Raw genomic sequence first — 14,536 nt, 5'->3', positions numbered from 1 at the left:
TCTCTTCCAAATTGCTCTCCTCCTCGATGCAGCGTCATGCGGATCGGCGGTGGAGTGTCTCCTGCTCATCCAAATTTAGCAGCATGTCTTAGCCGGGTTTAACTGTACTGTACGGAGTATATCGCCTCCACACAACTCCATTCTTTGTCTTCAAGTTGCCTTCTCTTCTCTTCTCTCTTCTTTCCTTCTATTCCTTCTGTTCATCCCCTCCCATTCAACCTTTCGCCACCACCCGTCGTTTAATCGTACAGAGTATCATACGGATGCCCTCGCCACCAACGACTACGCTAAGGCGAACCAAAATCCTTCCAATGCCCTACCCGACCTCGACCCAAGGACCAAAAATGACCTGGCCGCTTTAGTCGCGTAAGCTTCGCCCTAAGGCCATTTCCTGTTTTGGTCGGCAGTTCTTTGCTTCTGCCGGGGACGCGCAACTCCCTGGCGTGGCATCGCATCGCAACATACAGTCAGTATACACCGCCATCTAACCAACCATCCTGGTTGGTTCACCTGGCTTGGATATGCGATGAACCGACAGATCACCTCTAGTTTACTGTACATGTCGCTGTCGACTCAATCTCATTTTGGTTCATGTCTAGGATCCGCCACATTGCATTTTATTGCACCTTTATTACACTCTGGCCGGGGCCTTGGCAGTCAAACTTCATGCTTCATTGACTAGGCAATCTGGCCTCTATTTTCATCATAGTGTAATTGGCCTGCATTTCACTTCACTCATTTCGACCGAGAGGATCGCCGACGGAGATATCCCCTCCGTTTTCCCGTTTTCCTGCCCCTCGTGCACCCTTTTCGCCGAGAGAAAATGTTGTGGCTGAGCTAGTAACTTGGCCACAGTCACCCTCGCAATGATCAATGCGCCAGGTACAGAGTACGCAATACGCAGAGTACTACTCAGTACATACATCACAGTACGCTTTTTTTTTCCTACGTCAGGCGTCCGACCTGGTTCGCAATTCACGGCTAGATGCGCGTCTTGATTCTGAAGAATTTAGGTATCAATTAAGTGAGACACGGTCGCACTTTATGGACGTGGGTCGCCTAGTGACCTATGGAGTACTCCGTACTGTACTCTGTATCTGTACTCTTGATCCGCGCCAGGGCCCGGACCCTTGTCCATGCGGGAAAGGGACCGCATGTCTCACGTTGAACACTAATAATGAATAGGGCTATACTTTGTAAGCCCTTGATGGGATTCTAGATCCCGTCCTTCCACGGCTAGGAACTAATCTGGAGAAATGCGTATCTACGGAGTACATACGCAGGTAGATCTGAGGATCTACACGAGATTTCAAGGATCTCCTCTTCTCTGCATATGCCTGTCGAATTGAACTTGAAGTAGGCCCCCCTAGTGGGTCACAATCGGCCATAGAGAGGGCCGTGTCTGGCCCCCTTCTTCGTGAGATTATACTGTAAAGGCTGTTTAGGTAGGAGTGTGTGTGGAAACTTTTGAAAATATTTAAATTTACATCAAAGTATGTACACATGGTTCAAAGAAAAATCACCCATGATCAGGCATCATGAGCCTGCTCCTATGCCGTAACCAGAAGCTACTAACTACTATGTAGTTATCTAGTAACTAGTAGTAGTACGAGTTAGTTTCCCGCTATCTTCTTGGCCATCACAAACCCCAAGGGTTTGCCAAGATATCCGGAGCACATACTGGCCCAACCCCACCTTCGCGTACTTGATGGGTGAATAGCACTTGGAGGAAAATGGCAAAAGAATATTCATGACTTCATTATTAAAAACTTCGACTCCGGCTAAGATACTGTAGAAAAGGGCTCAAATACAACGGTACTTGACGAATCACGAAAAACTGCGTGAAAAGACATCATTAAAAATCTCACTGCTCCATCAGATGGTAAGCCAGAAGGGGATCAACCAACGCCATGTCGTCATGGCTGGGTATCATAGATTCGACATCTCTCCCCGCATCAGTGGGGAAAGTTTGTTGCATTAAAAAATCAGTTTCAGGGTCTGGGTACCCTGGGTTGGCGACTTGGTCATTCATCGACGCATCGTTGGTGGTATTCGCCTCGTGGTGAAGAGGCGTGATATCGGAGTCAAACTCAAGGCCGTAGATGCCAAGCGCGTTGCCACCGGGGCCATACTGGTCCGCGAGGAGAGCACGCTGCATGAAAAGCCCTTGGATCTCGTCCTCGGAGCAACTATGCTTGGCAGACATGTGTACCCATAGATCATAGTCACGGTGGAATCGATGCTCGCACGAATCGTCAAAACAGGTAATGTGTCGCCCCGTTTCTTGCGCATATCCATGGCCTGTGAGAGCGGCCAGTGTGGAAATTCCGGAAGGCTGTTGTGGCTTCGGATTGCTCAGTCCAAGGCGTTGGCGTCGCTCGGCCTTGGCATTCTGATATCCAAGGTGGGCTGTGCGGATATGTTCTTCCAGCGCAAGCTTGCTGCCGTATCGCTTTCCACAACCAACGCCATCCCAGCCAGCGACCTTCTTGGAAGTAGAAAGGTCAACCTCCCCGCAGCCAAATCGCTTCTCTCCTTGATGAACAGTGCGAATGTGCACAGTCAGATTGCCCTTCTTGGTGAAGCTGCGGTCACAGTCTTTCTCTGTGCAGATAAAGACCTTTCTCTCATCCAGACTAACATCACCGTGTGCTACTTCCAAATGACGCCGTAGTTCTCGCGATGTCGAACAGACAATCGGGCATTTAGGGCATTTTGGCGGGTGAACTGTTCGGATATGCTCTTGTAGAGTAGCGTATGTAGGAAACGTGACGGGGTGCTCGGTAGAAGTCTCGTGGTCGCCGTTGGCCATCGTCTCCTCCTGTTTCTGAGAGCATTCGGCGCAGCTGAACCGCTTCTCGGTGTGAACCCTGCTTTCGTGGGCTCGGAGATGACCAGCTGTATCGAAAGCCATTTGGCATTTATGCCCAGTCTTCGTATCCATGTGATTGCAGGGAAACGGCTTCTGATTCAGATGAACGCATGCAATGTGCTTCTGCAAGGTCGAGTGTTTTCGGAAGGTTTCTTCGCATGGGGGGTATTCAGTGCAGCGGTATTTGTCTCGACCGTCATGCGCGGCAATGTGACGGCGAAGTCGTGAGCCCGTAACAAAGCTCTTTCCACATCCAGGGCGGTCGCAGACATAGTCCCGAACTCCAGTATGAGCACTCTTAACATGATGAGTGAGATGCGATGCACGTAAGAAGGTCTTGTCGCAGCCCGTGGTGGTACATTGAAATAGACGCTCGTTGTTGTGCGATCGGATATGCTCCTGTAGTCGCGCCGGGCGATTGAATGCCTTGGTACATTCCTCGAATGGACAGTAGTGGGTTTTTAATTCGGACGGATAACGAGTGGAGGTAGTAGAGAATGGTGTGGCCGGGGTTTCGTTCAGATCATCACTGATCAGACTTGGCGTCCCTGGCGCTGAGTATTCGGCATCTGAATGGACTTCTTGGTAGATGGGGTCTGTTAAATTATCAGCAGTGTCCCATCACTTGGAGGTCTCCAATCTCGAACTCCCTCTCGAGCTATCGATAAACTCCGGATCGGTGGCTTACCCTCAATGTCCAAAGCGGCGTGCTGCTGTCGTTTGTATGGTGGTGAATCCCCTTCTAAGGAGGTCTTCCGCTTTAGAGCCATGATTCAATGTCCCATGGGGACCACAGCAATGTAGCAGTGAGCATGTCAGAAAAAAAGTATCACCACTGATGGAATAAATCCATTTTGCCGGGGCGCAAAAGGCGGTGGGGCCGAAGGCGGACTAGCGTAGATTTTGGGTGGGAGGAAGATTTTCCGCTGCGGCCAGGCTTTTTGTGTTTCGCGATTCCTCGTCAGTTCAGTTCCGCGCTCGGGTTTCTCTCTCCCTGATCCCTCGGACAACATTCTTTGGTATCCATCATGTCTGACTACGGCGGCGACGACCACGAGGAAAAGTAAGAATCTCCCCCTTGTGATGACATGCGACCCTGGCGCAAAGATCTGCTAGAGGAACCGAATCTAGCTCTAGAGCTCTGCACCAAAAAAAGACGAATCGCCCTGCTAACTTGCGGTCTTTCCCCCAGCTTCGACTACGAACCTGTCGAGGAGGTTTTCGAAGAAAATGAGCCCGGTGACTTGGTCGATCAAGATGACTACGAAGGACATGACGGAGAACTCCCTGAGGAGCACGGCATCAACGGCGAGAATGTCGTTGTATCAGGCGATCCCAATTCCGGTTACTCAGGCAAGGTCATGGAACAGACGCGCGAGATGAAAATTCCCAATGACCAGCGCACCACCACCCCGTACTTGACCAAGTACGAGCGTGCGCGTGTTCTCGGTACCCGAGCTCTGCAGATCAGGTGCGTTCAATTTCGATCCTGATACGATGCGAACAATGGAATTGGGAAATTAGGAAATTGGCCACATTTTGGAGCAAAGACGACTGACACTATTTCTCGCCTTTAGTATGAACGCTCCCGTGCTCGTTGACCTCGAGGGTGAAACCGACCCTCTTCAGATCGCGATGAAGGAATTGAACCAGAAGAAGATCCCTCTCATTATCAGACGGTATCTGCCGGATGGAAAGTATGATTATGATTTGCTTGCAACTATCTACAATTGATCTAACCGATGCATCTTATAGGTATGAGGACTGGACTTGCGAGGAGCTTCTATAATGGGCACATCGGCCCTCCTCTGCTTTGAACTGGGGTATCTTTCTCTGGGTGGATTCAGCATAGCGTTCGGAGTTTGGGAGTCTAGAAACCGTGGCTCAGGAAACAAAAATAAAGGCAATGACCTTGAACCATGGCAACGAACTGTACATGAATTTAGAAAGACCAAAAAAATCTAATAACGGTTTCTACAGTAGCTATTTCTACAGTAGCTATTTCTACAGTAGTTGAAAGACATTCTGTTATTAAAATAGAACCACGACTTTGGAAAAGTGAGCGTTAGCTGTCACTCGAGACAAAAAAGCAAATGCGGCTTGCAGCCGCATACCCGCATATGCATGTATTCGGGCTCCAGTACTACTATCAGTACAACATTCGAGCTACTTCTAGTACTTTCGCAGTCGCTGCTTTACTGTGGTTACCCTTCGGTTCATGCTAATTCATTTCAATGTGCTTTCCTGAAGGACATTTGGCCACTTAGTAGCTGCTAATGGTAGATCTCTCCCAAGTCTCTCTTGGTCTACATACATCGCCACGACGTCTTCGTAGAATCCATTCGTCGGCGATAAACAGCTCATCTAGATATATGTGCTTATATCTGCTTACAGTGACGTAACTGGTTTCACCGAGTACTAGCAGTCCTCGTGGCCTGTTGGAGGATCAAACTTGAACTTTCTTTCGTTTCAAAGTTATACTAGTACTTTACTTCAATATCCCAACGGGAGATATTATGAGATATCCTTCACGACTCCGAGTCCGCGCTTAATTTCATCTGTCGTAGTACTCCAGGTACTAGAAGCTTCCTCGCCTGAATTCATCTGCCTACGTACAGTGTCAATCAAATTGAATATTCTTCCTTCGGATATTGCAGAGGTATCAGCCTGCATTCCATGCTCTTTCTCTTCCATGGATTTCCCCAAATTGCCCAGGTGTCTTTTGAGTGCAGCAAAGCTTCAAGCTCGCTATGTGTTATTATGATTGTTCTATGAGGAATATGAGATTAGATTGATTAGACTGGTACTACTAGTAGATTTCCCATGTATAAGAAATCCAAATCGATCAAAATTTCGAGGAGTACCCAAGGTGATGTCCTCGGGGAGAAACCTTCAAAGCCCGAAGTCCCACTTTTAATTCCGATTCGCCCTCTAATCTCTGTGTGCAGAGCATACCCTGCAGGTACTAAGTGAAAACCGACAACTGCAACTGGGTCACACTGCACCTTTTGGCCCCTCACACCTGGGTAACCGGCACGGCTCTTGGCGATCTTCATTGGTCTTTTTATGTGAATATACCCCCGGTCTCCGATCAAGGCGCCCTAGCGCATCTTTAGCGACAGAATTGGGTAGATTTCTACCCCATGGTCCCCCATGGTCCAGGCAAGTGGATGCCGGTGGAACCAGAGGCGTTCCACTGGCCCTGCTTTTCGGCTTCGTCCGCCCTCGCGCTTGCTTAACTGCCCCGCTTGCCGTTGGTTTCTAATCATCCCCGAGGTTTCTTTTTTTTTTGCTCGCTCGCTCTCTTTTTTCTTCTTTCATTTATTTGGTGACCTAAACCTGGGAGATTTCACCATCCCAGCACCTGATATCTACCTTTCTCGCTTGACTATCTGATCTACTTTTGTTATTCGAACGGGGGCTTTGCTATTTGAGATTCCCTGCAGTATCTGTCTGTTCGAAACGAGCGCCAAGATCACAAAAGATGGGTCCGACTGATTCGGAAGTAGAGCAGACGGCCAACAACCACACTGTTACTAAAGATGAGGAAAATGTTGTTGCAGACACCACGAATCTGCCCCCCGACAAAGACCCCGAGGTGACGTTTGACACAGGCCTCCGGTCATGGCTTCAGGTTCTAGGTTCTTTCTTCCTCTTCTTCAATTCATGGTATGTACCTCCAATGAAATTCAGTTAGATGGCAAAAATACAAACGGGCTGACTTGTTTCTGATAGGGGTGTTATTAATACATGGGGTGCATATCAGACATATTACGAACAGGATCTATTGAGTGGCACTTCCTCATCAACCATAGCGTGGATTGGATCTCTCCAGTCTTTCCTTCTCATGATGATCGGTGTCGTAACCGGCCCTCTATTTGACGCGGGATATTTCCGTGGTCTCATTGGGTTTGCAGCTTTTATGCTGCCTTTTGGTTTGATGATGACCAGTATTTCCACTGCCTACTGGCATCTCATTCTCGCGCAAGGTGTCTGTGTTGGCCTTGCGGCTGGCTGCCTTTTTGTACCCTCGGTTGCCATTCTACCACAATACTTCCAACGCAAGAGAGGTCTTGCCAATGGTTTCGCTGCCAGTGGGAGCAGTATCGGCGGCGTGGTTTACCCCATTATGTTCCACAAGCTTCAGCAGGAAGTTGGCTTTGCCTGGGCCACTAGAGCTATTGGCTTCATCTGCTTCGGTACCATCATCCTCTCCCTCTCGATTATGCGTGTTCGTTTTAAGCCCAAGGAGAAGCGCAAGCTTTATCAATTCTCGGCTTTCAAGGAGCTTGGCTTCTGTCTATTCACTGTGGCCATGTTCCTCGGCTTCTTGGGGTTCTATAACTTCCTCTTCTACGTGCAATCTTACGCTATCGAGACCGGTATCGTTGATAGTAATCTGGGCTTCTACCTAATCTCGATGCTGAATGCAGCCTCCACCTTCGGCCGTATCGGCCCCAACTTCCTGGCTGACCACCTTGGCCCGCTCAACATGCTCACGCCTGCTGTGACTATCACATCGATTCTGGCATTTATATGGATTGGCGTTCATACCGTCCCAGGAATAATCATCTTGGCCGTCTTTTATGGCTTCTTCTCAGGGGGTTTCGTTTCTCTCCCGCCTGTGGTTATGGCCAGCATGACCCCCGATGTGCGCGACCTGGGAACACGCCTTGGAATGATGTTTGCCATCGTCTCTTTCGGTCTACTGATCGGAACCCCTATCGGTGGTGCTATCCTGACTGATACCAATAAATATTTGGGAGTACAGCTATTCACCGCTTGCTGCCTCGTCGCCTCGGCGGTACTCATGGCCGCGTTGAGATTCGTGCGCTCAGGTCCCCACCTAAAGGTAAAGACCTGAGACTTCGATGGCTTATGATCTTGATTCACGAATAAAGTTGAAATATCTATTCAGCGCAATGGTCATGTTCAGGAAGACATGAAACCAGATCCTTTTGCGAGTACGCCGGCAATCGCAGTGTTGCATAGTCTCATTCAAGAGACGGTCAATTTGAATTCGAGAATCCGAATAGACTCCATAGGAGCATCAGTACCTGAGATAACTCCTGGCGAGTTTGAACTTGTCCGGTGCTTCAGCTCGATGGGTCTTCATCGCATCGAGCTTATCTACCAACCAGCTGGTTGTATCAAACTTTCTGTTCCGGCACGGGGTTAAGGTAGTATTTTAATAAGTAATCATATCTGTCATCTCTATCTCTGGGTATGTAAGCGTATCCTGTACTAGTATGTAATCCCGAAACACCCCAGGCTGCTAGGTACAATTCCATATAAGGGAAAAAAAGACCCTTCAACTGTATACCTCAAAGATTTAGCCCTATCTTTCGTTCATATTTGAAATATGTGTATCCTTAGGACACATCCTCCGGGTTCACTAAGAAGTCTTCACCCTTGTCCCGCACATGCTCCAATTTCTTATCTCGGCTGCAAGGTTTCCGCATGTCGAATGCGTCTTCTCCCGATTCAGACATTCCCGTTGGATCATCGCTGTAATAATTGACCACTCGTCGGAATACCGAGTAACTAGTAGTCCGCATTAGCATTGAGATCAACTGATCAAGAAGCAAACTTGAAATTTGATGCGTTTGTCTTGGGGAGCAACTCACCCCATTCCTTTGTACATATCTACCGCAACCTTGTTACCCGCGCGCACATATAGATCAACAAACCAGGAGTCATTGATATCGGAACCACGCTCCAGCTGCTCTGTTAAACGGCTAGCGAAACCGAGTCGGCGCCAGTCAGGTGCGACGGTCAAGACTGTGATGTGTCCGTGCCATGGGGTGTAGTGCTCGGAGGCGCGCATTGAGTGATGTTGTTCCTCAAGCTTTCCCATAACTGTCAAGTGGTTAGATTCCGATAGCAGTGTATTTCGGATAGCGAGGGGAGCATACTGTATCCCACTACGCCAGCTTCGCGATCCTTAACCACGCTGAAGAGTGAGGGCCATCGGGTGAGGTAGTTCAGGTAGAACCCCAAATCATAGTTCTCTGTTAATGGATCTAGGTTTGTCCGGTTCATAGACAGCAAGTCCAGCGGGGACATGCGCGTTATAGAACTCATCGTGGGCTGCTTTGAGAGCTTGAAGAATGTGGGGTTGACCGGCGATGTCTTTTTCTGCCGAGCGCCCGCAGGGCGGTCGCGGCATTGAAACATCGCATGGTGATTGTACAACTTGTTTGAGTGACACTTTGTGCTGGTGTACCTCCTATGATTTTTTGGAGCTCACTGGTCCTTCGAGTCTTCAGCCTGCCATACTTGTCTGCTGTGTGTGCAATGCAACGGTAGACTGTTGAGACATCAGTGAAATCAACACGCCCTAACGCAGTCCACAATTGTCTATCTCCTACACCCAAGCACTGTGTTGATGGTTTACTGCTCTCCTTTCTTTGTTTAATCTTTTTTTCTCTTCCTCGCTCTATCTTTCGAATTCTACTCCCGATATCCTTCTTTTTCTATTCAGAGACTCGTCGAATCCCACGCCTCTCGTCGCAATGCCCCTCCCTCCGTCTCCCCTGAAACTCGCTCACCGCAACCCCTCAATGATAGACGAATCGCCAATTTCACCAGGAACAGGAGTCAATGGATTTGCTCCCCAAAGTCCACTTGAACCTCAAACGCCGCGGCTTTCCGCACCACCATCTCCGGTCACTCCGCGCCAAAACCTTCACACTATGGCTGGGTCTCAACGTGAATCGGTCGACTTCTCTGCTGATGCAGGGGGTGGCGGCCTAGGAAATCTTGCCGATGAACTAGCAGATGCCTGGGAACAAGAGGACGAGGGCTATGACTACACATCAGGGCAGGAGACAGGTGCCGCAGGGTCCCAGCCAATGGATCAAAGTGACGGCGAGGATACATACATGCAATCTGTACGCGATATGCGCACCCAGTCACCATCGGCCGATTCGCCCGCGTCCAGGAGCAGGCTCCGACCCAATCAACTTCGACACCGTCGGCCGGAATCTCATTACGACGGGTCCGACTATGGGAACGACTCGGACCTTGAAGAAGCGGCCGATATTTCCCCCGCATTAGAAAGTCAAATGGCAGATATTGAAAGCCTCGCTCGGAGGGGTATCGAGAATAATGGCAGTGAGAGCGATCATGTCATTCAGCGAACAATTCAAGAGCTGCGAGATTTGGGTGGACAGAGCGGAATTGAAAACAGCGCCATGCGGTACGTTGTCCAGCGAATACATTCTCCCAGCCGCGATCCCATTCTAACATACCGCTTGATATAGCCTCATCACCGCTCACACATCTATAACTTCGCATCTCACACATCAAACCCGCACGCTACAATCCCTGATCCATCCACTTCTCTTCTCCTCTTTCCCGCTCTTATCCGAGGACGCCATCGACTCCCTCATACCCCTCATCGATGAAGGCCTGTTACCAAACCTTCCATACCCACTCCCCGAACAATCACAGTCCCGTCGAGACTCTCGGCCATCGACTCCTCTAACAACATCCTCCGTCAACCCACTTGTCTCTTTGCAAGCTCTGATCTCCCAAACCTCCGATATCACCCACTCTCTCCGTGGTTTGAGTGACACGCTCTATGAATCTCGGCAATTAACTGCCACCGCGTCCCGGCGACTGCGGTCTGCTCGAGAGCTCGTAGCTGAGCTGCGACGCGAAGAAGAAAGCCGCGAAGAGGGTTCGCGGTGGATCGAGGTTGGCGAGTGGGATCGTCGGTTGAGGGACCGTGAGGCCAGCCAAGAGTGCCGAGATGTCGTCAGCGGCTTTGAGGCCGTGTGCGGTGAGTGGCGTGAGAAGCTCTTTGGAGCTGGTGCCGAAGTGGCAGCAGCTTAAAGATCTAGTGACGCACCAATTTCTTTCCGATTTCTTTCTCCCCTTTTTCTTACATTCTCACTGTTTTCCGAGGATTCAACTAGATTGTTATGGGCTTTTTCTTTTCTATTCACACATGGGCTTCATATCCCACTTAAACCCTTCTCCTTGTCAGATATCCACCTGCTGCTGCTTCTATTCTCTTATGTGGTTTTGCCTCCAAACTGAACGATCTCATCCTGGTGGATTTGTTAATATTTCCAATGCTGGAACTTAGATATGTGCATATAGCCTCAAACATGATACCACTCCATTGATACTTCAATACTACCATACTCTAAGATATTCTGCTCTCCATGAAGGTTTGCCTACCACAAGCCCCCACCCTAACAAGTGCGGGGGGCGGGAAGCAACCTTGGAACTTGGTGTGGATTGCATGAGAACATCCCACTCGGCGGTCTTCCGAGATACTGAATGGGCAAAATGGATATCCGAGGTCAATGCCGGAATAGCAGGGATCAGAGACCCGGAAATTTGGGATCAGCGCTCACCGGGCTCGGAGGATTGGCCCATCGTGGAGTTCTTCACGATCCCCGCACGGCAGCTTGCCGCAAAATGAAAATGACGCTGGCATGGGGGGGAACCCTCGACCAATGATGGATTGAGCCAAATTGTATGATCCAGGTATATAAATGAAGGATTCAAACCCTGATTTTCGACCCGAATCCACCGTGAGCCTCGTCTCTTTTTATCATGCCTTCAATATCTAGTTGGTTGTTGTTGGGAGGGTGTCTCTTTGCTGGCCCAGCCTTGTCGGCATCGGACAAGATTCCTGCCCAAGCCCAAATCATTGATCAGCGCAGATTCAATGTCTTGAATAATACTCGTCCACCCACTGAATTCAACGATACAACTGTGAGTGTTATCCTGACAGGGCATCATATTGCAATCTTTGCTAACTTTATTCCTGGGGTAAAGGTATTTGTTCCTCCGGGCACGACTGAGAAGAGCCTTCTAGGTCGGCCTTTTCATGTTTACGATGAAGAATTCTTGAAGATCATTGGTAGCACTCCGACTTTGACCCGCATTGCGTACTCCGAAGTGGACCCTCTGTTCCACGAAGCAGTCGTGTGGTAAGTGACTTTGAACCCATGCGATAACGAAGGAGCTTGCTAATGGAAAATGACGTTAAAGGTCGAAACGGACAGATGAGGTCTTCTTCGTACAAAATGCAGGCCCTCTCGAGGCTGGAACAGGTCTCAAAAAGTCTGCAATTGTTGAAAAGATATCACTAGCTGAAGCTGCTGCTGTGGCCAACAAAACGGATGCCGTAGGCCTAGTGACTGTTCATAATGTCACCTCTCCCGAGGACCCGAAGGTTATCAATCCCAATGGTAAGTCTATGTCTCCTTCAACTTGAGGAACTTATAATTTGGTGATTGGGGGACTGGCTGACGTATGAAACCCAATCCAGGAGGTAATAATTACCGTGGAAAGTTGATCTTCGCAGGCGAAGGCCAGGGTAACGACACGGCCCCTGCTTTGTATGTCATGAACCCGAATAAACCCTATGACACTGAAAGTATGTATCCCATGAGCCTCAATCTTAAGGCCTCGGAATTGAAGTTAGTCTTCATATTCTAGGATTCTCATGACACAGAGACTGCCGTCAGAGGTTAGGTTGCTGACACCGATCACAGTCCTTCTGAACAACTTCTTCGGTCGACAGTTCAACTCACTGAACGATCTGGCAATTCACCCAAAGAATAAGGAGATCTACTTTACCGATGTTCCGTACGGCTATTACCAAGACTTCCGCCCTTCACCCGGTCTCCAAAACCAGGTCTATCGATTCAACCCAGATACAGGTGCCGTCAGAATCGCTGCCGATGGCTTTACGCACCCCAATGGTAAGCCTTATGCCAGCTCAAGATATTGTGCCTTCCTTTAAATTCTAACATCTTGAACTTGAAGGGTTTACATTTTCTCCGGATGGAAAACACGCATATGTCACTGATACAGGAGTCGGTTATTCCTTCTATGGCAACAATCTAACAGAGCCATCTTCAATGTATGCCCCTTTCCATAAATCACTTCGAAACTTCAATTTCTAATTAAGAGAACCCGCAGTTATCGATTTGATGTTGCTGCTGATGGCACGCTCGAGAACCGCAAGACCTTTGCCTTCGTCACCCCTGGCCTTCCCGATGGTAAGCATTGCCAACCTTGGTTCTTATTGATAGTTTCCTTATTTCTAACCCCAGCTTTTCCGGGTTTATAGGTGTCCATTGCGATTCTTGGGGAAACGTCTACGCTGGGTGTGGCGATGGAATCCAAGTTTGGAACCCATCTGGCAAGCTGATTGGGAAGATCTTTGTTGGAACGACCTCAGCGAACTTCAATTTCGCTGGTAAGGGTAGAATGGTGATCTGCGCAGAGAACTCGTTGTTCTACGCAACTCTAGCAGCGGCTGGGAACTATGTGGAGAGTGAAATGTAGACATCAAAGAAAGGAATCGTGGAATATCATTGCATGATCGCGTCACCTCAGCCACTCGCGGTGTTACGATTTGTATCCTTGAAGATATTGGAAATGAGTACCTAGGTAATCTAATAGATGATTGGTCCATACTATACTTTTGGTTGAAGGCAAAAGTAAACAACAGAGTGAGCATGCATATCACGGTGAGCTGGGTGATCACGCTCGCAGATACAAGCCGTTGTCGTTCTATAGCTAGAATACAATAAAAATATAGTTATCCCGACCATATTTTCGAGAATATGATCAGAATGCCCAAAATTCATTAAGTATTATATTCTCAAAAATACTATATTCTACTACTAGTAACTACTACCTAGGTGCTGTTACTACTGCTACTACTACTTACTAACTTAGATCTCTAGATTTGCTCTGATATACACGTTTTTTCAAAGTTGGGTGGACCTCAATTTCCTTTTGCTAACTAAGACCTCTAGGTTTTGCTCGGAAACGTGTTGGGTTGAGTCAAAAGAAATCCACCTTGGAATACCTAGGTACAATATACCTAGGTAACTTCTTGAATACACTGAAAACACACTGTATTTTGAACTTGCTAGCGGGCAGGTAGGTTCTTTCTGTGGTCGGTGTGCACCTGGGCAAGCGCTTGCACGGCGCACTCTTCTGTCCACTATTTGCGTTTTATCATCACCACCTCATACCCTTGCATGCTCTTGTTTGCTATTTCTGTTTTACTATACTTGCCTTTTTTTTTCTCCGCTGGCGCCTTCTCTCTCTCTCAGCTTTCGCTATCTGACTTTTCTCCTCCTCCCCCCAATTAGCTCAAGATTTATTGTTTCTGGAATCGTTTTTTTATCGGAGAGACTTAACACGCGCTGTTGCATATTTCAAACTGTGATTCCCCTTTATATCCTATTGGTATTTTTGTTTTCTTATCTTCTTTTTTTTTTATCAAGATATTTCCAACGCGAGCCGGAAATGGAATTTTTGCTACTTACCTTACGCTTTTGCAATTATTGAATCCCTTCCTCTATGCAAGTACTCGGAGAAGTCTTTATGGAGGAGAAGGATGGCATCGTTTTGTTTCCAAGAAATCTAAATCTCGGCACATAGACCCTAATGGTCTAGAGGAACATTAATTTGGAAAGCCTATCTGCGCAATAAGAGAACCTTGGAAGCTGGATCGGGGCTGACCTTCAAGTTTTTATGCCAACGACTGGCTCCCTTTTTTTCTCCTTTACTTCAGTTACAATCACTTTGTGTTGGCGTTTGGACAATACTTCCTCGACAAGAAAACATGGAAAAGGCTTCGTGGATAAATTTCGAAGAAATTTGACCAAATAAAAACAA

The 14,536-nt window shown here is 48.2% G+C and overlaps 6 protein-coding genes across 6 annotated transcripts; 4 read left to right on the top strand and 2 right to left on the bottom strand.

Annotated features, from left to right (window-relative positions):
* Positions 1–1,864: 1,864 nt before the first annotated feature.
* N7533_002207 (C2H2-type zinc finger protein) lies at positions 1,865–3,642 on the bottom strand (the record flags this gene model as incomplete). Its single annotated transcript, XM_057098857.1, has 2 exons — positions 1,865–3,468; positions 3,561–3,642. 2 exons carry the CDS (start codon positions 3,640–3,642, stop codon positions 1,865–1,867), a joined length of 1,686 nt encoding a protein of 561 aa, XP_056963993.1.
* Positions 3,643–3,900: 258 nt separating this feature from the next.
* Positions 3,901–4,661, top strand: N7533_002206 (DNA-directed RNA polymerase core subunit RPO26; the record flags this gene model as incomplete). The annotated part of the gene is made up of 4 exons (XM_057098856.1): positions 3,901–3,935; positions 4,065–4,343; positions 4,450–4,569; positions 4,628–4,661. 4 exons carry the CDS (start codon positions 3,901–3,903, stop codon positions 4,659–4,661), a joined length of 468 nt encoding a protein of 155 aa, XP_056963992.1.
* A 1,695-nt stretch (positions 4,662–6,356) lies between these two features.
* N7533_002205 (MCT family MFS transporter) lies at positions 6,357–7,736 on the top strand (the record flags this gene model as incomplete). Its single annotated transcript, XM_057098855.1, has 2 exons — positions 6,357–6,541; positions 6,608–7,736. The coding sequence occupies 2 exons, from the start codon at positions 6,357–6,359 to the stop codon at positions 7,734–7,736; spliced, it is 1,314 nt and encodes a 437-aa protein (XP_056963991.1).
* A 508-nt stretch (positions 7,737–8,244) lies between these two features.
* On the bottom strand, positions 8,245–9,049 carry N7533_002204 (peptide alpha-N-acetyltransferase complex B subunit NAT3; the record flags this gene model as incomplete). Its single annotated transcript, XM_057098854.1, has 3 exons — positions 8,245–8,416; positions 8,500–8,731; positions 8,788–9,049. The coding sequence occupies 3 exons, from the start codon at positions 9,047–9,049 to the stop codon at positions 8,245–8,247; spliced, it is 666 nt and encodes a 221-aa protein (XP_056963990.1).
* Positions 9,050–9,387: 338 nt separating this feature from the next.
* N7533_002203 (uncharacterized protein) lies at positions 9,388–10,711 on the top strand (the record flags this gene model as incomplete). The annotated part of the gene is made up of 2 exons (XM_057098853.1): positions 9,388–10,073; positions 10,138–10,711. The coding sequence occupies 2 exons, from the start codon at positions 9,388–9,390 to the stop codon at positions 10,709–10,711; spliced, it is 1,260 nt and encodes a 419-aa protein (XP_056963989.1).
* Positions 10,712–11,443: 732 nt separating this feature from the next.
* On the top strand, positions 11,444–13,189 carry N7533_002202 (SMP-30/gluconolactonase/LRE family protein; the record flags this gene model as incomplete). Its single annotated transcript, XM_057098852.1, has 7 exons — positions 11,444–11,823; positions 11,885–12,084; positions 12,165–12,272; positions 12,391–12,600; positions 12,665–12,761; positions 12,821–12,900; positions 12,972–13,189. 7 exons carry the CDS (start codon positions 11,444–11,446, stop codon positions 13,187–13,189), a joined length of 1,293 nt encoding a protein of 430 aa, XP_056963988.1.
* Between the last annotated feature and the right edge of the window lie 1,347 nt (positions 13,190–14,536).

This window comes from Penicillium manginii, assembly GCF_028828005.1.
Source record: "Penicillium manginii strain IBT 31320 chromosome Unknown utg000002l:1.0-5564898.0:1.0-5567710.0, whole genome shotgun sequence".
NCBI classification, from domain to species: Eukaryota; Fungi; Ascomycota; class Eurotiomycetes; order Eurotiales; family Aspergillaceae; genus Penicillium; species Penicillium manginii.
Note: the sequence above shows the minus strand (reverse complement) of the source record. Positions and strands in the feature narration are given on the sequence as shown.